Source organism: Myiozetetes cayanensis, unplaced genomic scaffold, assembly GCF_022539395.1.
Source record: "Myiozetetes cayanensis isolate MyiCay16 unplaced genomic scaffold, myiCay2020 scf14, whole genome shotgun sequence".
NCBI lineage: Eukaryota > Metazoa > Chordata > Aves > Passeriformes > Tyrannidae > Myiozetetes > Myiozetetes cayanensis.
The window spans coordinates 20386579-20411229 of NW_026087048.1; the positions used below are offsets into that span (position 1 = coordinate 20386579).

Consider the following 24651-nt stretch of genomic DNA (forward strand, 5'->3'; position numbering starts at 1 on the left):
CACAGCCCCGCGCTCACGGCCCCCCCGCACACGATCACGCTCCCCGCACCCGGAGGCAGGGACACAGACCCCTCCAGCCCCCCAGGACGCGGACACCCCCGCCCCGCCGCTCCCCGCACCCACCCCCGGGCGGACGCGCCGCCCCCGCGCCCTCCTCCTCGCGCAGCGCCGGGCAGCGGCACCGGGCACCGGCACCGACAGCTGGACACCGGCACGGGCACCGGGCACCGGTACCGGGCACCGGCACCGACAGCTGGACACCGCCACAGGCAGCGGGCACCGGCACCAACAGCTGGACACCGGCACAGGCAGCGGGCACCGACACCGGCGGCAACCCCGGCACAGGCACCGGGCGTCGGCACCGGCAGCAGCCCCGGCACAGGGCACAGGGCAGCGGCACCGACACCGGCAGCTGGACACCGGCACAGGCACCAGGCACCGACACCGGCAGCAGCCCCGGCACAGGGCACAGGGCAGCGGCACCGACACCGGCACCGGGCAGTAGGCAGCGGGCCGGGGGTGGGGGACGCTCCCACCATCACCACCGCAGCCGGGGGTGGCGGCGGGAGCGGGACCGGGATGGCCCCGGGGTGGAGGGGCGCGGGGAGGCACCGGCCTGACGGGGGTGGGGAAGAACCGACGCCCGGGTCTCCCCGGGCTCGAGGGATCAGCATGAGAAGGGGCCGTGGGGAGCTCTCGGAGAGGGGGCTGCACCGCTGGCGCCTTTGGCGGTGCCGGGAGCGATGCCCCGGTGCGAGCACTGACCGCAGGTCCAGGGGCTGCAGGACACCCACGGAGGGCACGGGGGTGTGGGGAAGGGCTGGGCGGCTTGTGCCCACGCCGGGGGGATTCTGGGGGCACCGGCTGCCCAGGGCTCCAGGAACGGCCTCAGAAGTGGGACAGGGAGCAGAACGAAGAAGGAGCAGGGATTGGAGGGAAGCAGGAGAGAGAAGTCGGGGGCAGGAGGAGTGGGGGCCATTGAAAGCAGGGGGTGGGGGCAGCAGGAGCAGGGGGCAGTGGGGGCAGAAGAAGCAGGATGCAGTAGAAACACAGTAGACAGAATGACTGTGGCTGCTTCTCCTTCCCTCCAGCAGAGGGGAAGCAGAAACCCCAGCTCCAGCCCAAGAAGCCATGTGGGATGCTCATGCTGTCTCCAGTGGGCTTCACGCTGTGCCCTCCCAGACCTAGCAGGCCAGTGGAGACCATCGAGAGCCCTCTGATCTCTTTGGGGAACCAGTGCATCTGGGCAGCTGTCTGCAGGAGGTGGGTGGATGTGGCTAGAGGGGCAGTGGGGTGCAGGGCAGTGCCTGGAGCGTGGCATCCCGGGAAGGCGGGGATGAAGCAGCAGGGCTCACCTCTCCACGGTTCCTCCTGCAGCCACCAGCCACTGCTGCCATCACCCAGCAGCAAGCAGCAGCCAGTGCCATGGATGAGGGGACAGAGCTAGAGCTGGGGAGCAACTCCCTCCTGAAGGCCGTGTGGCTCGGCCGGCTCCGGCTGACCCGGCTGCTGCTGGAAGGGGGGGCTTACATCAACGAGAGCAACGAGAAGGGGGAGACTGCCCTGATGGTGGCCTGCATCACCACGCACATCGACCAGCAAAGCATTCACAAGGCCAAGATGGTGAAGTACCTGTTGGACAACAAAGCTGACCCCAACATCCAGGACAAGTCTGGGAAAACCGCCCTCATGCATGCCTGCATCCGTGGGGCTGGCGGGGAGGTGGTGTCCCTGCTGCTGGAGAGCGGGGCAGACCCCAGCCTAGAGGACCACTCAGGAGCCTCGGCACTGGTCCACGCCATCAATGCCGATGACAACGCTGTGCTGCAGCACCTCCTGAATGCCTGCAGAGCCAAGGGGAAGGAAGTGATCATCATCACCATGGACACATCAGCCTCTGGCACTAAGACCACCAAGCAGTATCTGAATGTTCCCCCTGTGCTGGAGTTCAAAGAGAGACCCCCCCTCGAGATGGGTGCAGCACCCTCCGATGCCCACCTGAAAAATTCCACCTCAGCTCCCTCACCTGAAGAGAAGGAGAGCAGCATTCTTACCCCACACACTTCACACTCTGGAGACACTGGGGACACCGAGCCACCCTCCCCAGGCCAGAGAGCTGGTACAGCCCGGAAAGCCCATCTGCGACGGCTGAAGCGGCTGCGGTCGGAGCCGTGGGGTCTGGTGGCACCCTCAGTGCTGGCGGCCTCTGTGCACCGCGATGACACGCACGTCTGTGCTGACGATGAGCTCATCATGGGCATTGGAGACCTCTCGCTCTCCAAAAAGACCCCCCTCACCCGGAGCAGCAGCAGCAAGGGCAGGGACCCCGCTCTCTTTCCTACAGTGGATGAGCAGGCACCGGGGAAGCTGGCATGGAAAGCCACCCACGAGAAGAGCCCGGCTGCACACCCGCGACTGCCCCGCAGCAGCACGGTCCCAGAGGAGCCAGAGAGCACCAGCTCAGCTGCCAGCTCGGCCACAGGGATGGACACTCTGCACTGGTGGAGGCCAGGCACCGAGCACAACGGAGACTCCCACCTCACCGAGATGGGGAAGGGGCCATCGGAGAGGAGGAAGCTGAGTGGGTCCCACCTGGCCTTGTTGGATGGCTCACGAGAGTCTCCCTCTGGCAGTGCCAGCACATCACCCAGCACTGTCCGGCGCCGACCGCCTGGCTTGCTGGAGAGGCGAGGGTCCGGGACCCTGCTGCTGGACCACATCTCCCACACGAGGCCGGGATATCTGCCCCCGCTGAATGTGAACCCCAACCCCCCGATCCCTGACATCGGCTCCAGCAAAGCTCCCTCCCCACTGGCTGCCGGGCTGAAGCCCCTGGTGCCCCTCACACCCAGCTCGCCCAGACGGGGTGACCTGAGAGCCCACAGGAAGCTCCTCCGCAGACACTCCATGCAGGCGGAGCAGATGCGGCACCTCTCCGACTTTGAGGAGGTTGTGGCCCAGTAGCTGCGTCACCATTTTCTTCCCAAATCCATGCTGTCCCTGCAGAAATGGAACAGTCCCACATGGGACTGGCTCCGGGGACACACTGGTGGCTGCAGGGGTCAGACCCGAGCCCAGGGGCTGAATCAGGAACGACCACCTGGGAGGCCAAACTCAGACCGTTTGAGATCACCAGGCTCCATGCCAAGCATCCCGTCTGCAGTTCCCTTATTCCTCACTAGTTAAAATCCACTTTTCATCCATCCCGCTCGTTCAGACACCAAATTCCCCCCGGAGCCCACAGCAGTAATCTTTGGGGCCGAACGTTCATGAAGTGCCTTCCAGGAGGGGAAGGGGCTCAGTGGTGCGGAGGCTGGAGAAGCGGGAACACTTCCCCCGGCAACGGACCGTGTTGGTGCCCCTGCGGAGCGGGAGAGGGAGACAATCCTCCACCTCCGAGATTCCCGAGAGCTTCGGAGCTCCAGCAGCTGAGCTCACCCGGCACCGCCCTTCTGGACCGGGATGGTCTCGTCTCTGAAGCGCCTGAGGTTCAGGGGGTTCCTTCCCCACCCCTCCGAATAGCTCTAAGCGCTGAATTCCCGGGCAGGATTCAGGTCCCAGCCTGGCTGAATGGGAATCCTCTGCCGGCGGCGGGGGAGCCGGGATGCCAAGTAACCGAGGATGGCACGGGCTGACCTAAGGGGTTCATCTACCGGGAAAGTCGCAGGCACCGCGCCACAGCCAGGACCCCGCTCTGCTGCCCACCCTGCGCAGGGAGCGCTCCTCACCCCACGCCTCATTCCACGCTCCGTGTGCCGTGGGCCGGCCGTGTGTTGTGGTTGCCGACAGATTCCATGATTCCATTAATGAATTTATTTACAGGAGTCCGTGTGTGTAGTGGTGCAGGGGCAGGTGCCGGGGTAACGCCGTGTCCCTGCGGGGACTTTTTCATGATCGCTGCGTTAATAAAGCCTCGCCGTTGGATGGAGAGACTCATGGCGCAGGCATCCATCACCAGCCGGCTCGGGGGGTCCCCGGGAGTGCCGAGGGGATCCCCGGGGGATTCCCGGAGTGGTCGGCACAGAGACACCGGGTGGTTCCCAGCGTGCCGGGGATGCCTGGGGTGGTCCGGGGGTACCGGTGGGTGCCCGCCCCGGTGCCGGAGGTGCCGCCCCCGCCCCGCCCCGCCCGCAGCGGAAGCGCCACGTCAGGGGGGCGGGTCTCGGTGGTGCTGCCGGTGGCGGTGCGGTACCGGTAGCTGTGCCGTGCCGGTGGCGGTGCGGTGCCGGTGGCGGTGCGGTGCCGGTAGCTGTGCGGTACCGGTGTGGTGCCGGTGCCGGTGCCGGTGGCGGTGCGGTACCGGTGCGTATCGCGGTGCCCGTGCGTGTCGCGATGCCGGGCGCGGTGCGTGTCGCGGTGCGTGTCGCGGTGCGGGCACTGTGCCTGGCCGCGCTCCTGGGCGCTCTGGGGGCCGGCGGGACGGAGCTGACGCTGGAACTGCCCGACAGCGACCGGCGCTGCTTCCACCAGGAGCTGGAGAGCGGCATCAAGTTCACCCTCGACTACCAGGTACTGCCCTGACTGTGCCCTGCTGATACCCCCTTGCCATGTACGTGCCCTTACCTGCTTGCAGCCCTGCATGCACCCTGCCTGCAGCCCCTGCCCACGCCCCTGCCAGCAACTCCCTGCCCATCTCTGCCTGCACCCCCCTTGTGCCCCATCCCAGTGCCCCTGCCTTTGTCTTGTCGATGCCGATGCCCCTGCCTGTGCCCCCTTGCCCGTGCCTCCCTGCCCACACCCCTGCCCATGTGTGTGCCTATTGCCCCTGTCCATACCCCTGCCCCGAGCCCTGCAGAGCCTCATGCAGGACTGCAGTTCCCCCCTCCCATGTGTATCCCAGTTCCCCTCATGCTGTGCCAGGAGCTGTTCTCAGCCCCAGCCCTGAGACCAGCAGTGTCCACCTGGGAGCCAGGGCTGGGATGTGCCTACAGCAGCCATGGGAGCCCCTGACCCTGGCCCTGGGAGCTGTCCCTGTGTTCAGCCACCCTACCTGAGCTGCTGGCACCGGGGGGCACAGCTTCCCCAAGGCTCCCCTGGCCTGGGCCCCATCCCATGGGCATGGTGCCCGCTGGCCTCTCAAACAGCTATGAGGCCGGGCAGGGGCGGGGGCCCTCGCCACGTCACAGGGCAGGTGCCACCTGTATCTCCCCGTGCAGGTGATCAGTGGGGGACACTATGACGTAGACTGCTATGTGGAGGACCCCAATGGCAAGACCATCTACCAGGAGACCAAGAAGCAGTATGACAGCTTCCCACACCGCACCGAGGTTAAGGGTGTCTACACCTTCTGCTTCAGCAATGAGTTTTCCACCTTCTCACACAAAATCGTCTACTTCGACTTCCAGGTGGGCGATGAGCCGCCCATCCTACCCGACATGAACAACCGCGTCACTGCCCTGACACAGGTAGGTCTCGGGAGGGAGGGAGGGACGGAGAAAGGTCCTGCTGCAGCCCTCAAATGGCCTCACAGAACGGCGGTTGGAGGCTCATCCCCCTCCCCCTCCACCAGATGCAGAAGTGCCAACTGTCAGCCAAGAACCCCACCACATCCTCTGCCTGGGACAGGGGTGCTCTGCTGGCTCTGGGCTCTCCCAGCTGCAGCACTCAGTGTCCCTCCTGCAAGAGGGAATTGCATCAGCCATTCCATCCCTGGGTGTGAGCCCTTGGGCTGGGCACCCTGGTGCCTCAGCAGGGCTCTCAGCTCTGCCCCAGTGCAGAACTGCTCTGGGTGAGGTCCAGTGGGGAACTGACGCCACGGGCACTGCTGTCCTGCTCCTGGGGCTCTGTCCTGCTCCCTCAGCCGTGCCGTGTCAGGAGCGACAGGGCACCTTTGTCCTTGTCCCCCAGATGGAATCCGCCTGCGTCACCATCCACGAGATGCTGAACTCAGTGATCGACTCACAGACCCATTACCGGCTGCGGGAGGCACAGGACCGGAGCAGAGCCGAGGAGCTCAATGGCCGTGTCTCATACTGGTCAGTGGGGGAAACCATCATCCTCTTCATGGTCAGCATCGGACAGGTGATGCTGCTCAAGAGCTTCTTCACTGAGAAGAGACCTGGCAGTGGTGGGACCAGCACCTAGAGCTGATGTGTCTGTGCCTGAGCAGAGCGGGGAGCGGGATGGCAGCGGCCCTGGGGTCGCGCTTTCCCTGCAGTCTGTGCTGGAGGCGGGAGCAGGGGGTGACGCTGCTGAGCCGGGGGGACAGGGTGGGCGTGGACACTCAAGTACAAACATCCTCCTGCATTGCCTTCCACTCCCCACTGCCCACCTTGCTGCCCTGTCCCCTCGCCTGGCCACCCTGTCCTCGCTCTCTGGCTCTGCTGAGAAGCAGGTGGGTGCCTTGGACCAGCATCAGCACTGACACTGGGGGACCCTCGGAGCCCGACATGACTGCAGTGGCCACGAGCTGCCCCTTGGAGCCCTGCCTGGCCAGCGAGGGGATGGGGCAGCTCCGGCCCACCTGGTGCCCACCTGGTGCCACCAGCCCAAGGAGAGCTGCCCAAGGGCTGGGAGTCTCTGTCTGCACCCCGATTGTCCCAGGGTGGATAGCGTACTCCCAGCAGCAGAGCCACAGCAGCAGCAGCATCCCAAGAGGGGAGATTTTTTGCTGGGTGGTCCTGTGGCTCTACCAGCCCCTCCCCTCGAAGCATTTCTCAGGCCAACAGTGTTTGGTTTGCCCCTACCAGATGGTATTTACATACTCACATGACTCCATACCTGAGACTCAGGCCCCCGCCCACACCCTGCAGATATGTACCAAGGAAACCCCATCCCTGCCCCAGCAGCATTGGGTACCCCCATACCCTTGGAACTGCAGCCCCCTATTCCCTGGAGCCCCACAAAATGGACACCCCCAGGAGAGCCCTGGGGTGAGCCCCCTGTGCAAGGACGCTGGTCTGTGCAAGACCCTTGGTGGCCTCCAGCCCTCGAGCAGGTGTGAGATCCCTCCCCAGAGCTGGAGCAACTCCACTGGCCTTTGCCACTTCCAAATAAATCCCTGCAAGCATGGCTAGCGCTTCTGTTACTGGGCACTGCTCCTGCCTGCCTTCCTGCTTGCCCTGCTGCCTGCCCCCTGCCTGCACCAGCCAAGCCTGCTCCTGGCCCGGGAGCAGAAGCTGGAGAAATCCCTCGGCAGGAGCAGCCCCACAAGCACTGCCCCAGCGTGAAGCCACCCTGTCAGTGGTTTGGAATCGGTGTCCCACTGGGCAGTGGGGACCAAGGGCCTGAGGGAGCCCAGTACCCCACTGCAATGGAGCAGGGACCCCCAGGCAGAGCTCAGCTCTGTGGTCCCTTCCTCAACACCAGGGGGATGCCAGGGCAGTTTCCATGGTCTGTCCCTCACCCAGGCATCACTCCTGGTGCCATGGGAAGGGCTCAGCTCAGGATGCAGGAAGGAGTAAGGGGCACAGGCACCCACAGCCAGCCCTGCAGGCCTCAGGAGCTGTGCCACCTCCACTGTCAGCGCTGGCCTTGGGGCAGCTGCTGCGGGCAGGAGCATCAGCCCTGTGTGCCTCCCAGCGGCCTTGGGCAGGAGCCAGGAGCTCCTGTTTGGAGCAGAGCCAATGGCAGCAGCACTCTGAGACTGCCACCAGCTCGATGTCACTGGCAAGGACCAGGCCCCCCACCCACCGGCACCAAGCGCCCTACAGGGACGAACAGGGAGGGCAGTCCCCAGGCCAACCTGCAAGTGCCCTTGAATCTGCTCCTTCCTGGGGGCCCTTGAGCCCTCCTTGGTGGAGTCAGGGGCACCAGTGGGACAAGGCTTTGGGGACCCCAGCTCAGCTCCCAGACAAGGAACACAGGAGGGACTCGAGGTGACCATGGGACACTTTATTGCTGTGTGGGGCACAGAGAGGGGAGAGGGAATGGGGGGCACCCCTGCCAGCCTTGAGCCCACAGAGATGCTTTGGGATGCATAAAGGAAGTGGCAGTGACCCCATCCCTGCTGGGCCTGTGCTGGTCTAGCCATCTGCTGCTGGATCCCCCCGCCCTGAGCACCCCAGGGGTTGTGTTGGTCTCACAGGGAGCTGCTGTGGCAGGGGGCATCCCCGGTGGCCCCCCGGGACCCCCGCGCCCCTGGGACTCCCCGCTTGGATGGCAAGGAGGAGGCTGAGCAATGGAAGGAGCCAGTGGCTGGAGAGGGGGGCTGGGCTGGGGGGCTGTGCCTGCAGGGACAGCCCCAGCCTCCCCGGAGGGGGATGGTGAAGAGCCCGTAGGTGATGGGGTCCAGGCACGCGTTGAAGAGGCCAAAGATGAAAAGGATGTGTGTGAGGGCAGATGAGACCCTTTTCTCCACAGCGTGGGGACAGAACCAGTGCCAGAGCCCCAGCAGGTAGTAGGGTGTCCAGCAGAGGATGAAGGAGGAGACGATGACCAGGCTCATCCGCAGCATCCGCAGCCGGGCCCGTGGGATGTTGTTCCTGGAGCACCGCAGTGACGCGTCTCGCGAGGAGACTGGGGGGGCACAGCCTGTGAAGGGGAAATGTGGGTGGGACAGGGACCCCATGAACTGGGAGAGGGTGGGGGCATCCCTACAGAGCCCCAGCCAGTGCTTCCCCGGGCGTGGGGCCACATCCTGTGGTGCCCAGAACTCACAAAGGCCGGAGCCCATCCGGCGGGAGATCTCGAGCAGGATGCGGATGTAGCAGCAGACCATGATGAGCAGCGGCAGCAGGAAGAGGCAGGCAAAGCCCACCATGTTGTAGAGGGTCTCGTGCCACGGCTGGGGGAAGCTGCCACGTGTGGTGCACTGGGTGAAGTTGTGTGGGGGGCGCAGGGTGACTGTGCGGAACAGGAACAGCTGGAGACAAGAGAGGTGGGCTGGGGATGATGGGGGTCTGCACCTCCCAAGGAAGGGAGAGCATCAGAGACCAAGGCAGGGACTCCCAGAGCCTGAGAGACAGACACAATCTGCCTGGTGGGACCCAACATCACCCCTGCGTTGGCTCTGCTCCCAACTGCTGGTGGTCCAGAGGGCACCTCAGGGAGGGGGCAGAGCTGGGGGTCACTGCCACAGCCCCTCTGTTGACACTCCTCCATCCCCACCACACAGAGCTCTCCAACCCCTCTCCATCCCCCTCCCACAGGGTTCTCCAGCCCCTCTCTACCCCCATCCTGCAGGTCACACAGTGGCACTGAGGCGCTGACTCTGGCTGGTGTCACCGGAGCCCCGGGAGGCAGCACAGGGGCCGGGGACGGCGGGGTCAGTACCTGTGGCACGGCCAGCCCCGCGCTGAGGACCCAGGCGACGTGCAGCATGGCGCGGTTGCGGGCGCGGGCGCGGGCGATGGCCAGCGGGCGCAGGATGGCAGCCTGCCGGTCCAGGCTGATGACCACGGTGACGAAGGCGGAGGCGTACATGGCCAGCAGCCGCAGGTACATGAGCAGGCGGCAGGCCAGGTCGCCCGCCCGCCACTGCAGCGTGATGTTCCAGATGGCGTCCAGCGGCATCACCGCCACCGTCACCAGCAGGTCGGCAGCAGCCAGGTGCTGCAGCAGCAGGCGGATGTGGGGGCGCCGGCCGCCCCCCCGGCCCCCCGCCACCCGCAGCACAGCCAGGTTGCAGCCGGCCGAGAGGGCAAAGAGGGTGAAGGTGATGGCCACGCGTGCCTGGGCGGCAGGGGAGAAGGTGGGCAGGCGCAGGGGCTCCTCGCCGTTCTCAGCCGGGGGGCTCCAGGCACAGCCCCGCTCGGAGGGCACGGTGCCGGGGGGCTCTGCGCTGGCGTTTCCCACTGTGGCATCTGGGTCTGCATGGCCCCTTCCTGCCACAACAGCAAAGGGGCAGTGGCAGCCCTGAGGTGGGAGCTCCAAGGGACAGGCCACACTCAGCACTGGGGGTCCCGTCCCCCAGAGCCCCTGGACAAAGGGCCACAGTTCCAACACCACATTCCTGAGCCCAGCTCCATGTGTTCCGTCCATAGCTGCTCACTGCATCCTACTGCTCCTCCAGAGGCCTCCCCACATCTCCAGGGTACAGGGGGTCCCTGGCACCAAGCAAGGCAGGGGGAGGCAGCCACAGCTGACCCCAGCACACTACCCACCCCGGGCCATTCCTGCTGTCCCCATCCCCTGCCCAGAGTACAGTCCTGCCTAGGATAAAGACCCCCGGCCCCCATGCTGACCCGTGGGGGACCAGACACGCCATTCTCCCCACCTCACCTCCATCTGGGGTGTCCTGTCCAGCATACCCCAGCCAGGCCATGGTAGGACCAGTGCTCATGTGCTGCCAGGGCTCTGCACTGAAGGCTCCCACATCTGCCCTGGGGCCCGAGGCGGAACGGGCTGAGGACCAGAGCGGGTACTGGTGCAAGTACTGCCAAGCACTGGCGCCTGCAGCTACTGCTGCCGTGAGGTGGGTGCCCTTGGCTGCTCAGAATGGTCCTTGACGTAGCCGGGAGCCTGGAACAGCACGGTCCTTCCCTGCCGCCCACAGTGCACAGATGTGTAAGTGTGCACGGTGCTCACACACAGGGACGGACAGCAGGACCTGCCCCACATCTGTGGGATGGAGACCCCCAGCCCAAGGGGGAACCTGCTCCAGACCCCAGTCCGAGGGGTGCTGCCTGTGCCCCCCAGGTCTGGCACTGCTGCTGCCAGGACCAGGCATTGGGTTGCACAGGGGCTCCTCGTGTTGAGGTAAAGCATTTGGGGGTGACCCAGAGGCCCAGACATCCACAGGTCCCTCCTCCCAGCCCTGCCACTGCCAGCTGCTCCCTCCAGCTGTGCCATCACCATGGCTGGAGTGTGTCCCAAGGTCCCTTCAGCCCTGGTTGGAGTGCATTGTGGTGGGGAGGGGGGGGGGATATGCAGCCTGGGAGAGGGTGGGGGGCCTGCTTTGCACCTCAAAGGTTTGCCCCCACATCCCCCTCCCCTCGGCAGAGGCATTTAACTTCATTATTGAGTCCTTTCACACTCCGTGGGGCTCATTAATACCCCGTCCCCCACCCCAGACCCTGGTGTGGGGAGAGCCCCCAACACATTAGCACCCGGCTGCTAGGTCCCACCACCGTCCTGCTAATGGGGATCCCAGACCTTGGGTAGCCATCAAGGGGCTGGGGACAGAGGGGCCCTGTTGCAGGCCCCCACATTCCCCTCCCAGTGGGGTCTCCAGCCCATGGGCTCAGGCTCAACCTCACACCACGCTGGACCCCAAATCCCCCCATTTCATGCTGCAATGGAGGGCTTCCAAAGGCCCAGAACCACTAGGTGGGAGGGCTGGATCTGGAGGGTGTTGGGCACCCTCACTCCTCCCTGGCCAGGCGTCAGACCCCAGGGCAGGGTGGGTCTGTCTTGAAAGCCCCCCCTCAATTGCTCTCCCAGATGGTGCCTGGCTGCCCTACAGCCCCCAGCCCTGCAGCCCAGCAAGGGCACCCTGGGCACACTAAACCCCATCCCGTGCCAGCTCCAGGGAACATCCACACGGACACACAGGTAGGGCACAAAGGTTTATTCACTTCCAGCCGTGGCCGCCCGGCGCATCCAGCACAGCTCTGGGCTCCAGTGCGGGCAGCTCGACCCGCAGCTGTCTGAGGGCTCACAGGTGCCCTCCAAGCAGCCGGGATCTGGATGGGCCCCGTGGGGCAGCGGGTGCTCCATCCTCAGGGGTGTGTCCAGGTCAGTGTCGGGGCTGCGGCGGGAGCAGAGCCTCCAGCAGTGAGAGCAGGTCTGCAGAGAGGTCCTGGGGAGCAGACGGGGAGAGGGTGAAGCGCCGGACAGGGGGCCAGGCAGGGCTAGAGATGTGGGGATGACAGCCCACCCCCTGGAAGGCCTCCCTGTCAGGGACAAGTAGGAGCACGACCTCCAGTCTGTCTCAGCTAATGGGATCCCACAAACAGGAGAGAGGGAAGCACCAGGAAGGATGGGACAGGCTGGGGGACCCACTTAATCCGCCACAGGGAGCAGGAGTCACCTCTCTGTTCCCTACCCCACACAAGGCTGTTGTTAACCCCAAAACCAGCTCCTGCACTGCCTCACACCAAGAGGAACCTGAGGCCACCCCAAGGGGTGTTGATCTCTGCCATGAACCAGCCCCATTCCCAGAGTCACCCCAACCCCTGCCAGCACATACCTGGGTGACTGTCCCTGCTCCCATGAACTCCGGCAGCACCAGCCCCGCATCCAGGAGTGGATCCCCAGGTAGATCCGGGGGCGCCTCAGCCCCTGCGCAGTGGGGAGGGGTCAGCCAGGGGGACTTGGTGGAGGCGACAGCCCTGTGCAACTCCAGAGAGGTCTCCACTGCAGGGATGTAGGGGGGCGACCCCCAGGTATCCATTGTGATGTGAGAGACCCCGAGCACCTCTGGGGGAGTCACTGTTGCAGGGGTGTAGGGAGGCGACCCCCAGGTCTCCATCCCTATGCTGGGACCCTCAAATACCTCTGGGAGGGTTCCTGTCACAGGGATATAGGGGGGTGACCCCCAGGTCTCTAACCCTGTATCCGAACCCCCAAACACCTCTGGGGGAGTCCCCGCAGCAGAGCCAAAAGGGGGCGACCCCCAAGGCTCTGTCCCCGTGCCGGGAGCCCCGCACAGCTCCGGCGGGGGGCCCGCCACGCGAGGTGACACCCAGCCCACAGTGCCGGGGGATGAAACATCACGGGGGGCCGTGTCCTGGCAGCACCCCAGGCCCCGGGGGCAGAGGGGGCAGTGTCGGGGGACCGGCGCCCCCCGGCCGAGTCCCAGCAGGGCGGAGAGGTGGGCGATGTAGCGGGTGGCGAGGCGCAGGGTCTCGATCTTGGTGAGGGTCTGCCCGGCGGGCGCCAGCGCGGGCGGCAGGTAGTGCCGCAGCCGCAGCAGGGCCTGCGCCAGCCGCCGCATCCGCAGCTTCTCCCGCTCGCTGGCGCTCTGCCGCGGGACCCCGGGGCCCCCCCCGCCCCGCGCCCCCTTCCTGCCCCGGGGGCGGAGGGCGGCGTGCCCGCGGCAGGGTCCCCGGGCGGCAGCGGGGGACGCGAGGCCGCAGGAGTCGGGCGATGCTGCGGGCGAGCTGCTGCTGTAGCCCGGGGTGTCCGGGGGTCCGCGGCAGCCCCAGTCCTGCAGCGGGGCCGCAGCGGGCAGTGCGTGGCGAGGCGCTGCGGAGTGGGCCATGGCGGGGCCGGGGCAGGGAGCCGTGTGCCGGGAGCTCCCGGCTGCCCCGGCTTTATGCCGGGCCAGAGGTGTGAAGTGTCACCTTCGTGGCTGCAGCACTTCAAAGGCCGGGGGACGGGTGGGGGAGTGGGCAGGGGGCCGAGGGACGCGGCTGTGAACGCGGGGTGACAGATTTCACCCCAGAGGTGCGAGGCTGCTCTGTGCTGCCCACCCTCGGCACCCCGTACCCCCAGCGCTGGGCTGGGGATGGGGCTGGGACCCACATGGGTCCCGCAGTCCTGTCCTGCACAGGGGCTGCCGCGGGGCTGCAGCAGGGTGGCAGTGGGTCTGCTGGGAGTGGCTGCAGTGGGGCAGCAGCAGGATCTGCAGTGGGGGTGCAGTGGGGTGTTCTGGGGCTCTGCTGTGGGGCTCTGCTGGGACTGCAATGGAGTTTTCAGTGGCTCTGCAGTGGGGTGTCCCTATGTCCCCCCACAGCATGACCCCAGCCGGGCATCCCTGCTGTCCCGGTGGCTTTGTGGGACTCCCCTACACCCGGCTTGGGGGTCCTGGTCCACCACCGCCCCCATCAGCCAGGACCCCGCGGGCCTGCCCGGTGATGGCAGTGGCGGGGCAGCGAGTGCCGAGGGCCGGGGCTGGGAGGGGCCCCCCCGCCGCGTTCCCAGGCCCCACAGGTGTTAGGGCCGGCGGGTGAGAAGGTTTCCTGGGAAACGGCCACACCGAGGGACGGAAAATCCATCAGAGGGCTAGGGACAGCGGCACGGCACGGGACCCCAGACTGGGTGTGCACTGCCTGGGGGTACAGCTAGGGGCACAGGACCCCACAGCTCAGGGTTTCGGAGGGGACAGGAGACACCCACCCCCCAAAACGGGGGGACACATCTGAGAAGTGCCCAGCGCTGCCCCAATACGGTCTGAGACAGTCCGTGTCGACCCCATTCAACACCCGTCCCGGGGTGGAGGTACAGCGGGGGTCCGGAGCAGCCTGACCCTGGAGCGTGGAAGGGGCTCTGGAGGAGCTCTGCACCCCACAGCCCAGCCTTGGCACGGCCCCTTCACGCTACCCGGCCTCGCTTTCCCCCGCGCCCCCCCCCACCAGGCTCCCTCCTGGGTCTCATTATCTGATGAGCTCCCAGATAATGAGTTCTGCACCCGCCGCAGCCGCTTCCCACCTCCCTGTTTGGACAAGTGCTGGAGTGCGGCTGGGCCAGGGCAGCGTCGGCCGCGGGGTCAGAGCCCCCGAGGGACACCCCGCAGTCCCTTGCTCTGTGGGGCAGGTGGGGCCCCCACATCCCTCCAGTCCCTATCAATGGAGCAAGGCTATCGGGGCAACGTGGCGAGGGCACCAGGACTGAGCTCGGCCAGTGCCCAGCTTGGACTGAACCCCCAGGAGCCCCCAGCCTCCCTGCTGAGGGATCCCCTGCCCTTCTGGGACCCTCCCAGGGCATGTCACTGCCCACCTGGGACCCTCCATCCCTGCTCCAACACCTCCCAGGTCAGACACTTGTGTGGCTCCTGGTGGCCACACTTGTCCCTCCACCTGGGATGGGGACACCTGGCACTGACAGTGCCCAGGGCTGTGGCTGGCACAGGGGTCAGTGCTGCAAAGCACGGAGCAAATAGTTCCCTCTCCCTCACTGCGCTCCCCCAGCCCACCTGCATGGGGGGGGCACTGCTGCCAGCACCCTCAAGAGCTTGGCACCCCTAGCAGTGCCCCCCACTGCTTTGGGGACCCCGACCCGGAGCAGCACAGGGAACCCCACCTCCAAGCAGGGGGCACGGCCCTGTGGGTCCCCAGATGCCTCAGCTTCTCTGGAGATGTCTGGGGCTGCATCCCATGGGACTGGGGAGACAGAAGCAGAAGGGCAGAGCAGGGATGTCTCTGGGAAGGGAGAACCCCGGCCTCTTTGCCCAAACGCCCTGCACTCCCTACACCCCCTGCCCCTTCAGGCCCTCCATCTAAGCCAGAGCCCACCCAGTACCGCCAGGGCTGGGAGCTGGGCAAAGGACAGGGAGCTGTGGGGACCCTGCTGTGTGCCAGGGCTGGCAGCTTGGGGTCCCAGCACTGGAAGGTCAAGTCCCAGATACCCGCTGTGGCCAGCGGGGTGACGTGGTGCGGGGTGACGTGGTGCAGGGATGCAGTGCAGTGCAGTGCGCGGCTGGCGGCACGTTAGCATCTCTCACGGCCGTGTGAATGGGTCCACACACACTTCCCAGCGCCGGCAGCGCCAATTAAGGACCAAAGGAGTCAGATCTGACACTTCTGCAAATGGGCCCGGCATTCCCAGGCTCCTGCCGCGGCCCGCCCGGCGCGGGGAGTTGGGGGGCTCGACACCTCCTCGTGGGCACAGAGGCATGGTCCCTATACCCGACCCAAATAAGGCCGGGGGTACCAGCACTACCTGCCACCCACGCTGGCACCCGCCAGGCAGACCCTCACCAAGATCAAGATGGAGCCCTGGGGGTCGCCCCCATTTGGCTGTGCTGCAGGGATCCCCCTAGAGTCGCAGAGGACCCCCAGCTACATCACAGGGTCCTGGTCATCACCGGTGTAGAGCCTTGGAGCAGTGAACCCCCTGGAGCCTCCTCTGAGACGTGCCACAGCCACAGAGACCGGGATGGCTTCCCAAGACAAGACTGATGGATACGGGGCACCCCAGGACCCCTACACCTGGCTCCCAGCTGCCTGCACACCAGCAGGTACCCACAGCCCCTTCCCCAGCCCAGCCCCTGCTACTGCAGCCCCGGGCTGGGGTGGGGGACAGTCCTCATGGGGTGCGAGGCGGGGGCCATGTGGTATCCCACAGCCACTCACCTCACACAGCTCTTCCCACACAGCTCAGCAGCCCCTCAGCCCCAGACAGGCTCATTTCCCCAGCTGCCACCCCCCAACCCTTCTCCTGCCCAACTGCACCCCAGGACAGCACAACTGACCAGGTACCCCTGGACAGAAACCACACAGGGATGGAAATGGGACAGTGGCTCGGCCATGGGTCGGTGGCACAGCCGTGCCACAGAGCTGTGCAGGACAGGACAGACACCAAGGTCCTCATTAGAGTTGCCATGCACCACTGCACCCCAACCCGTTACTGCTGCACCCACTGCCTGCACCCCAGCACGGGCAGGGTTGGGGGCACCCCTCAGCCTGGCACCCCACACACAGCCAGGTGCTCCCCCAGGCCAGCAGTTCAGTGCCCCCTCCCAGGCCACTCCCAGTCTGGATGTCTCCCAGGGCTGAAGTAGCAGAGGGACCCACCACCCGAGGTGTCTCCAGCCCCCCTGAGCTCCCAGCCCCCTGGGGGTCCTGTCCCTTCCCTGTGCCCAAAGAAAGCTCTGTCCTTTGGGGTCTGGGGTAGCCCCCAGGGGATAGTCCCTCCTGACTGTCACAGCCACTCTTGTGTCCCCTGCCCTGGCGCCACAGCACCTGCCCAGAGCAGGGGGCAGGCAGAGGGGTCCCGGCGCCAGCACGGAGGAGTGGACATGCAGCCCCCCGAGCGGGGCCCAGCAGGAGAGCTCACACACAACCGTCAGACGGGGGGCCTGGGGGCTGGCGTCAGCAAAGCCCCCAGAGCCACTTAGCACCAGGCTCCTAATGGCCCGGGGGGCTTATGGCCTCAGCCCCTGCCCTGTATCTGCCGCAGGGTCCCTGGCACTTCCTGCCCAGCCCCTCCAAGTCCCTGCAGCACAGCCCCCAGCACCCAGCCCAAGAAACTGGACAAGCCTTTTATTTACACACTCTCATGGCTGCACCAGCACGACATCCCTCCCACTGTGAGTCCTCCATGACCCTACTGCCCATCAGCCAGGCGTCAGGCCCCTCACTGGCAGTGGGGGACTGGGGGCACAGGGGGCTCGGGGCCACGGTGAAGGGAGGTGGGAGTGGGCGAGGGTCTGTCCCGGTGGCCGGGGAAAGGCAGGCACCGTTATCTGATCTCGCCCTCGAACCAGCTCAGCACTGTCGCCCGGTTCTCCTTCACCCAGTCGATGTTGGCGCGGGTCCGCTCCAGCGCCTGCTCCAGCGCCCGCGTCCCCGACCCAAATCCGATGTCCTGGTTGTCTTCCTTGAACTGCTCCAGCTGCCGGACAGAGACAGGGCTGGAGCAGGGTGGGGGCAGGCCTGGCAGCCCCTGGCAGCCCCCAGCAGCCCCCAGCACCACCCCAACACCACCCCACCAGGAGCACCCCAATAGCCTGTGACAACCCCTGTGAGCACCCCTGTGAGCACCCCAGCAGCCCCCAACACCATTCAACATCATCCTGAGAGCCCCAGTAGCACCCTGACAGCGCTTGGGAGGCCCCCAGCACCACCTCAGCAGCCTCCAGGAGCACTTCAACAGCCCCCAGCACTCCATGTCAGCACCCAACAGCCTCCAGAAGCACTTCAACAACCCTTGGGAGCCCCCAGCACCACCCCAGCAGCCTTCCAGCAGCACCATGGTGGGGACAGAAGCTGCCTGGAGCCTGGGCACATGAGGGACAGGAACCCCCCTCTCTGCTGTGGCTTGGGGTCCCCATGCCAAGGGTCCCCCCGTCAGGGTCCAGCCTCACCTGCTGCAGCTCAAACTCGGAGGAGAAACGCTGGGTCACAGATAAAATCAGGCGGGAGAAGGAGAAGGAGCCGCCCCCATACCTGGGAAAGCAGAGAGGTGCTGAGTCAGGGGTCCTGCTGAGCCACAGCGGAGAGGACAGAGGAAGGAACAGTGCCACCCCCGAGGGGTGTGGGCACACAGGGATGCCCCCAGCCCCCTGAAGTTCTCACTGGCTGAAGAGAGTCTTCCAGTTGCCACGGATGAAGTCCCAGGCCAGGGGCTGCCCTACCACATTGCTGGCAATGCTGTTGATGGTGGAGGTGGCATCCTGCTTTCTGATCTTTGTGGAGTCAAGGGCGTACTCCAGGTACCTGGGAGGACACAGTATTGGGTGAGGGGCTGGCAGGGGCAGCAGGCATGATGTGGGGTGAGGGGCTGGTGGGGGCACCACCATGACGTGCAGAGGACCCTGCACCCACCGGCTAAGGATCCAGGAGTGGGGGCTGCAGGCGAGGGCTGTGCGGAGCTTGTCAGCCTCAGACACAACGGTGGCCTCCTCGAACCTTTTCCAGAGGAAATCCCACGCCTCCTCCCCGCCCGTGGCCACCATGCTGCAGTAGATGGCTGAGCGCAGGTTCGGGGGAACTCTGTTGGAGTGAGAGCCGTCAGTGCTGGGACCCTCCCATGCCCAGCCCAGCCACACACACAGTGCCGAGGCTCGCTGGGGACTCACGGGTTGTTGCTGACGTTTTGCATCCACTTGCTCAGGTATTGGGTGGCCAGCTCCTGGCACTCGGTGATGCCGTACGAGCAGGCGGTGCTGATGGCATTGACCTCATTGTATCTGGGGAGAGAGGGGCCATGAGGGCTGGAGTCCAGCATGGGGCACCCACCGGCTGGCACGGCTGTGGGTGGGGCCGTGCCCTCTCCCCAGTGTAGTCGGGGAGACCCTGGGGATCCAGCCCAGCCCTGGGGCCACAGCACTCACTGGTCCATCAGGTCAGTTGGGATTGTGGCCCAGTTGCCAGTGATGTTCTTGTAGTGATTGAAGAGAGGAGTCACCTGCATCTGAATGTATTTCTGGGAGGCAGGAGCAAGTCAGAACCCGGTGGCACTGGCAGCAGCCCCCACCCTGCTGCAGGGGCAGCCCCGGCCCCTCACCCCTGGCACGTGGGGTGGCACCACTCACCGTCATGGCCCCAAAGACCTCACTGCGGTCGAACATCAGCTGGAAGTACTGGAGGTTGTTGAGCGCTGCCTCCCAGGGCATGTACTCTGTCTCCCGGCTCAGGAACCGCGTCGTGTTCAGGGCCAAGGTCACATTGACGTACTTGGCCCTGTTGGGGTGAGGGCAGGGTCAGCTCCCTGGTCCCACCACCACTGCCCACCTCGGGGTGCCCACCCCGCCTGGCCTCTCGCCCTTGTGGCACCCAGAGCATCCAGCACAGCTCACCGGGCCAGGTTAAAGGCATCATCGATGATCTGGGCACGGTTGATCACAGGGAAGACCTGGAGAAGGACAAAATTGGCATCTCAGGGCAGCCCTGAGCAGGGTGCAGGGTGCATGGGGGGTGTAGGGTGGGGTCCCATGCTGCAGCCCCAGCCGCCCTGCATACCGTGTGGTCAGTGCTGAGCTGGCTGAGGAGCTGGTCCCAGTTCTCCTGGTTGTAGTTGACACGGAAATACCCACTGACATTGAGGTTCAGCAGGAGCCAGTTGGGACTGTCGACCTTGAACATGTTGTTGGTGTCTGGAAGGGAACGGTAAGCTCAGCCCCCACCACCCAGGTGGTTGAGGTACCCCCCGAGGGACCCCAATCTGTGCCAGAGCAGGGGAGGTGGCAACAAAATGGCCATTCACAGCCTGGACACACCGTACCTGTAGCTCTGGTCAGCCAGTACCTGTCATTTGCAATGCCCTCACGTGTCATCCAGGTGATGGGGACGATCCAGGTGTAGCTGTGCCAGGGACAGACAGGTGATGAGACTGGCCCTTACCCCATAACCTCCCAGTCCCCTGTCCCCTGCTGCCAGCCCCTGCTCCACTCACTTGAAGACGGAGGGTCTGTCCACGTGGGAATTGGGGTCCAGAAGGAAGTGGGTCTGGTTGATGGTGCCAGTGCGGGTGTTGGCAGTTACCACAGGGAAGCCCATCTGCAGTGTCCAGCGGTCCATGATGTTGCTGATGGTGTCAGGCAGTGGGACCTTGTTCTTCTCTACCGCCTGAGGGGACAGCAACACCGCTGGTCACTGGGGCCAGGGGCACAGGGCCACAGGGCTCTGCCTGCACTGCACCCCTCACCCAGAACATGGGACCATGTCCCATCAGGCAGCCCCCAGAGCTGGGTCTGGGGGAGAGGCCCGAACACCGGCCCCTTCCTACCTCTTGCAGATGGACCCAGAGGTCAGCGTAGACGGTGTTGTTGTAGGCGAAGGTGTTGAGGTAGGACTGTGAGAGAGCACCGGGAGAGATGAGTGGGCAGGGGCAGGTCTGGGGTGTGGGACACCCCCAGAGTACCCAGGGATGTCCCTAAGATGGGATGCCCACCCTGCACTGGGCTTCCTGCCCCTTGGCACCAGCAGTGTCTCACCTTCAGCCCCTCCTTGAAGACGTCCTCGGTGAGGAAGTCCGAGAGCATACGCAGCACTGACGCTCCCTGCACAGACGGCAAGTCAGAGACCCCAGGGACACCCTGCAGCCCACCCCCCGCCCCAGGGTGCCCCCGTTCCCACCTTGCTGTAGGCGATGCTGTCAAAGACCTCGCTGATCTGGGCTGGGCTGTTGATCTCATCCTCGCGGAAGGAGAGCGGGTGGGAGGTGGCCAGGGCGTCTGTCGCCATCACGTCATGCACCTCATTCAGCACCATCAGGTCTTTCTGCAGGGGAGTGACAGCACCTCCTCAGTCCTGCCTGCACCCCTTGGCACCAGGGCAGTCCCTAGGGAGCCTGCTCCCCCTGCCCACACCCCTGCCCACTGTCCCCAGCACTCACGATGTTCCAGGATTGTTCAGCCGAGTCAGCGCCCAGGTACTCCACGTACGAGGCGAAGCCCTCGTTCAGCCACAAGTCGTTCCACCACCGCAGCGTCACCAGGTTCCCGAACCACTGTGGGGGGCACAGCACCCCATCAGCCACCAGCTGTCAGCCCTGGGGGTGGGCAGGGGGTGGGCAGGGGGCACAGTGGGTACCTGGTGTGCCAGCTCGTGGGCGATGACGGTCACCACCCGCTCCTTGTTGCCGATGGAGGAGTACTCGTCATCGAAGAGCAGCGAGTTCTCCCGGTAGGTCACCAATCCCCAGTTCTCCATCGCGCCTGCATTGAAGTCGGGGAGGCCGACCTGGTCTGGCGACAAAAGGGTCCCATCACTGCCCTGCTGACGAGGTGCAGGACCATCTGCACCCCTCTGCCGCAGGCACCTCAACCCAAGGCCCCGAGTGCCCCGAAGCACCCACCAGACTTCGGGAGCGGGTATGGCGTGCTGTAATGTTCTTCAAAGAAGTTGAGGATGGGGCCGGTGACGTTGAGTGCATAGTTGCCCTGGCCCTCGTCAATGGCTTTGGGGCGGCCCCAGATGCTAATCTGGAGAAGAGAGATGCAGGGCTCAGCAGCAGCCCGGGCTCAGCCCATGTGGGAAGAGGGTGCCCCACACCCCCGCATACCAGTACGTTCCCCGATTTGGACTCCACGTGGCTGAACTGGCTGACGATGAAGGCCAGCAGGTACGTGGACATCCTGGGGGTGGTTTCAAACTCTGTGACATTCCAGCTCTGATCGCCCCTCATCTCCTGCCGGCTGCCTGCAGGGAGCAAAGGGTCACCCTGCAGCCCTGCCAGGCCCCCAGCCCCCCACTGGGATCCCACCACCCCACTCACTCTTGACAGGCATGTTGGAAAGGGCTGTGTAGTTGGAGGGGTGGATCAGTGTCACTGTGAAGTTGGCTTTCATGGCCGGCTCATCGAAGCAGGGGAAGGCTTTGCGTGCGTCGGCCGCCTGCATCTGTGTTGTCGCCACCACATACCTGGAAGCCAACCCTGTCAGTGCCAGGGGTCCCTGCAGAAGCTACACCCCCCAGTTCCCCTGCTCCCATCCCTGCTGGGGCAGCATGGGGATAAGAGGAGCCCCAAAGCCAGTCTGTGCCTTCCCACCCTGTGCCCACCCTGTGCCTGCCCTGTACCATCTATTCCCCTTCCCAATGCCACCCCGGGCCAGCCTTGTGCCCCTCACACTGTCCCCTGCCCTCCACCTACTTGATGCCTGACTCGGTGTACTCGCTGCGGTAGAACCCAGCCAGGTCGTCAGCCAGCTCCCCAGTGAAGCTGCTGGACAGCCGGTACCTCTGGCCCTGCTGCAGGGGAGCGGTGAGCTCCACCACCAGGTACTGGGTGAGGGTCTCCAACCAGGTGCGGGAGATGGAGGGGGCTCTGCCGTCACCCTCTGCCTGCAGCGTGACGTGGAAGGAGCCCTGCATGGTGTAGTTCAGCTTGTTGCTGTGGATGAGGATGAGGTTGGTGGCTTCCACACAGACAAAGACCACACTGCTGTTGCCCTTGAAGATGTACATGTTGTTGTCATCGGGCGTCAGGAAGGGCTGCAGGGACACCTCATAGATCTCTGGCTTCAGCGTGGTTGGCAGCCTCCAGCGGTTCCAGGGTTTGCTGGGGTCGGGGGTGGTGGTGACGGTGGTGCCAGGGCCGGCCGTGCTGTTGGTGTCTGGATGTGGCGTCCCCTTGTTCTTCTCCTGGGCATACACCACTGAGAGCGCGATGATGGTGGCCACGGCCCCCAGGCCCAGCACGATGGCCACGATGCCCACGCTCTTGCTGATGAAGAAGCCGGCCGCCATGGCAGGCAGCAGGAGCAGAGCTGGTGGAGGCAACGCTGGCACAGGCGCGGCTTTTAGCCTCTTGCTCCCATGAGGTTTATTAGTCCAAGTTAATGGGTGAAGGATTAAATGGCCATGGGGCTCAGGGCGGCGGCAGCCCCTGGCATGATCTTTCCACCTGCCCACCCCCCAGCCTGGCAGGAGCACCAACACCCAGCGCTGCTGCAAGCAGGGGCAGAGCTGGTGGCATGGGGGGCGGGGGTCACACCATCGGGGAGCGGGTGTGAGCTGTGGGCCAGGACCCCCAGGGTCCCTCCCTAGCACTGGCCTGGCCCTGCAAAAGCAGCACAGAGTGGGTGGGCACAGCCACATCCCCACCACGATGCAGGGCACAGTGGGTGTCACCTTCAGCGGGCTCAGTGTCACCCCGTTTGCTCTCGAGTGACAGGTTGCAAACTGCTGTTGGGGGGTCCCAGGCTACCCGCTGCCAGCAAGGGGCACAGCTGATAGGCTGCTCCCCCACCAGAGAAAGTGGAGGCCATGGGGATCAGCGCAGAGGTCTGGCAGTGCACAGAGAGCCTGGGAGGAGCCCCCCCTGCCCACAGCCCTCTCAAAGTCCAGGGTCATGAACCTGGCAGCAGCAGGGTCAAACTCCATCCTGGTGAGCCCAGCCCCAGTGGGCACATGCAAGGTTCCCACTCAGGGCAGGGTGGGGATGTGACACGTCCTCTCATACAATGGGAATAGATCCTTTTCCCAAGATCCAGGCGATAGTGACATGGGTAGGTGCTGCCAGGAGCCACAGCTGAGGCAAAGGGCAAACTGGGACAGGGCAAGTGGTGTCCTCAGGGAGCCCTGCCCTGTCCTTTACAACACCCAACTACACCCACAGGGATCACTGTGCTTGGCACAAATCACTCCAGATGCTGCAGCATCCCTGGCATCCCCTGGTTGGCACAGCCAGGCCATCCCCTGGCCCAGTGGCCACCGCTGGCTAGCTCAGCCCGATCCCTGCCCTGGCTTTGGCCAAAGGCTATGGATATGGGGACAGGCCCCCAGGACCAGGGGCTACAGCTGGCTGGGAGGGTGCCAGGCACCCTGCACACGCTCCATCCTGCACTGATGGGCACACTGGCCCTCCCCACAGCCCCTCAGGAATGGCACCCAGGCACCCACTCCCGCTCGCCCCAGCGCTGATCCCTGTCACCTCCAGCCAGACCCCTCCTCAGGCTTCTGCACTGCCCTGCAGTACCTACAGCCACTCCCCCAGTGCCTGCAGGATCCTGCCCCCCCAAAAGCCCCCTCCACAGAGCACACAGCAGTGCACACACGTGTCCCATGTCCCATACACAGCACAGATGTTGGGCATCACCCATATGAGTCCTTTGAGGCTCTGGCCCCACAAGCCCCAAAGCCTGACACACCCCAGAGCCCCCACATCCTCATGCACTCCCCCAGACCCCTCAACCCTCCCCACTGAATACGGCTCCATAAACCCCATGTATGTGAACGCCTCTGCTCGCCCCACACCCCATAGCCCCTGCCGGCCCCCTTGCACCTCCACGGTCCCTTCCCCGACTCGGCCCGTTCCAACCCACCCCCCGGACCCCCCAGCTCGGGGTCTGCCCCCAGCCCCGGGGTCTGCGCGGCGGTAGAACCCCCACTCACCTCCTGCGCTCCGCCGTGGGCAGTGAGGAGCAGCGGGGTCCTGCCCGCCCTGCCCGCACTTCCTGCACCCTGCCTGCACCCCTCCGGTCCCCCTGCCTGCACCCCGCTCTGTCCGTCTCAGCTCCGTGCTTTCAGCTCCAGGAGGAGGAAAGTTTCCTCCAGAGCAGGAACACCGAGCTCTCGCCCCCTCAGCCCCACGGCTGCTGGCCGGCGGGGCGGGGGCACGGCTCGGGGCAGCGGGGTGGGGCACACATGGGCTGGACCAGGCTGAGGAGGCAGCTTCGTGTGGGGAGAAGGTGTCTCCGTCCCCGAGCAGAAGGCGACCCCCGGCACTAAGGGACTCTCACGGCTGCAACACGCCCGGGGCTGCGGGACCCCTGCGACGACCCTCAGGACTCCGGGGGCTGTGGGACCCCCACCGCCCCAGCCCGGAGGCGTTAGCCGGGCGTGCGCGTCCGGTGCCCTTCCTGCGTTGAACCACCCGCACCCATCCAGCCCCTACAGCCCGGAGCTCCCCGGGGTCCTGCTGGGGGTCCTCTCCGTCACACCA

At 65.4% G+C, this 24651-nt stretch overlaps 5 protein-coding genes across 7 annotated transcripts; 2 read left to right on the top strand and 3 right to left on the bottom strand.

The window, feature by feature from the left end:
* The first annotated feature begins 210 nt into the window (after window positions 1-210).
* Window positions 211-3824, top strand: ANKRD34C (ankyrin repeat domain 34C). Of its 3 annotated transcripts, none has more exons than XM_050309634.1 (3): window positions 211-501; window positions 1092-1263; window positions 1378-3824. In XM_050309634.1, exon 3 carries the CDS (start codon window positions 1426-1428, stop codon window positions 2962-2964), a length of 1539 nt encoding a protein of 512 aa, XP_050165591.1. In that variant the 5' UTR covers window positions 211-501; window positions 1092-1263; window positions 1378-1425; the 3' UTR covers window positions 2965-3824. The 3 variants fall into 3 exon arrangements, with proteins under 3 accessions (XP_050165591.1, XP_050165593.1, XP_050165592.1); XM_050309636.1 differs by having other exon boundaries at window positions 1095-1263; XM_050309635.1 differs by lacking the exon at window positions 211-501 and having other exon boundaries at window positions 1029-1263.
* Window positions 3825-3980: 156 nt separating this feature from the next.
* TMED3 (transmembrane p24 trafficking protein 3) lies at window positions 3981-7011 on the top strand. Its single transcript, XM_050309637.1, has 3 exons — window positions 3981-4509; window positions 5157-5405; window positions 5848-7011. The coding sequence occupies exons 1-3, from the start codon at window positions 4333-4335 to the stop codon at window positions 6082-6084; spliced, it is 663 nt and encodes a 220-aa protein (XP_050165594.1). The 5' UTR covers window positions 3981-4332; the 3' UTR covers window positions 6085-7011.
* Window positions 7012-8020: 1009 nt separating this feature from the next.
* On the bottom strand, window positions 8021-10204 carry LOC126636884 (gonadotropin-releasing hormone II receptor-like). Its single transcript, XM_050309618.1, has 4 exons — window positions 10162-10204; window positions 9214-9764; window positions 8599-8803; window positions 8021-8457 (listed from the first exon to the last, which is right to left on the bottom strand). The coding sequence occupies exons 1-4, from the start codon at window positions 10202-10204 to the stop codon at window positions 8021-8023; spliced, it is 1236 nt and encodes a 411-aa protein (XP_050165575.1).
* Window positions 10205-11595: 1391 nt separating this feature from the next.
* On the bottom strand, window positions 11596-13084 carry LOC126636962 (mesoderm posterior protein 2-like). The gene is made up of 2 exons (XM_050309753.1): window positions 12071-13084; window positions 11596-11680 (listed from the first exon to the last, which is right to left on the bottom strand). The coding sequence occupies exons 1-2, from the start codon at window positions 13082-13084 to the stop codon at window positions 11618-11620; spliced, it is 1077 nt and encodes a 358-aa protein (XP_050165710.1). The 3' UTR covers window positions 11596-11617.
* Window positions 13085-16788: 3704 nt separating this feature from the next.
* On the bottom strand, window positions 16789-23530 carry ANPEP (alanyl aminopeptidase, membrane). Its single transcript, XM_050309746.1, has 20 exons — window positions 21859-23530; window positions 21484-21629; window positions 21271-21407; window positions 21064-21190; window positions 20799-20953; window positions 20602-20715; window positions 20343-20486; window positions 20201-20266; window positions 19993-20058; window positions 19660-19832; window positions 19489-19568; window positions 19227-19360; window positions 19064-19119; window positions 18800-18947; window positions 18599-18690; window positions 18344-18454; window positions 18090-18257; window positions 17841-17981; window positions 17630-17711; window positions 16789-17157 (listed from the first exon to the last, which is right to left on the bottom strand). Exons 1-20 carry the CDS (start codon window positions 22803-22805, stop codon window positions 17005-17007), a joined length of 3240 nt encoding a protein of 1079 aa, XP_050165703.1. The 5' UTR covers window positions 22806-23530; the 3' UTR covers window positions 16789-17004.
* Window positions 23531-24651: the final 1121 nt, after the last annotated feature.

Coding starts and splice junctions, on each gene's coding strand:
- TMED3 (XM_050309637.1), top strand. CDS start 4,333: ATGCCGGGCGCGGTGCGTGTCGCGGTGCGTGTCGCGGTGCGGGCACTG. Junction 4,510..5,156: donor AGTTCACCCTCGACTACCAG/GTACTGCCCTGA, acceptor CTCCCCGTGCAG/GTGATCAGTGGGGGACACTA. Junction 5,406..5,847: donor GCGTCACTGCCCTGACACAG/GTAGGTCTCGGG, acceptor CTTGTCCCCCAG/ATGGAATCCGCCTGCGTCAC.
- LOC126636962 (XM_050309753.1), bottom strand. CDS start 13,084: ATGGCCCACTCCGCAGCGCCTCGCCACGCACTGCCCGCTGCGGCCCCG. Junction 11,681..12,070: donor GAGCAGGGACAGTCACCCAG/GTATGTGCTGGC, acceptor TCTGCTCCCCAG/GACCTCTCTGCAGACCTGCT.
- LOC126636884 (XM_050309618.1), bottom strand. CDS start 10,204: ATGGCCTGGCTGGGGTATGCTGGACAGGACACCCCAGATGGAG. Junction 8,804..9,213: donor CGGGGCTGGCCGTGCCACAG/GTACTGACCCCG, acceptor TCTTGTCTCCAG/CTGTTCCTGTTCCGCACAGT. Junction 8,458..8,598: donor CCGGATGGGCTCCGGCCTTT/GTGAGTTCTGGG, acceptor GTGCCCCCCCAG/TCTCCTCGCGAGACGCGTCA.
- ANKRD34C (XM_050309634.1), top strand. CDS start 1,426: ATGGATGAGGGGACAGAGCTAGAGCTGGGGAGCAACTCCCTCCTGAAG.
- ANPEP (XM_050309746.1), bottom strand. CDS start 22,805: ATGTGGCTGTGCCCACCCACTCTGTGCTGCTTTTGCAGGGCCAGGCCA. Junction 20,487..20,601: donor CTGAACAATCCTGGAACATC/GTGAGTGCTGGG, acceptor ACTCCCCTGCAG/AAAGACCTGATGGTGCTGAA. Junction 18,948..19,063: donor GATGCCTTTAACCTGGCCCG/GTGAGCTGTGCT, acceptor TCACCCCAACAG/GGCCAAGTACGTCAATGTGA.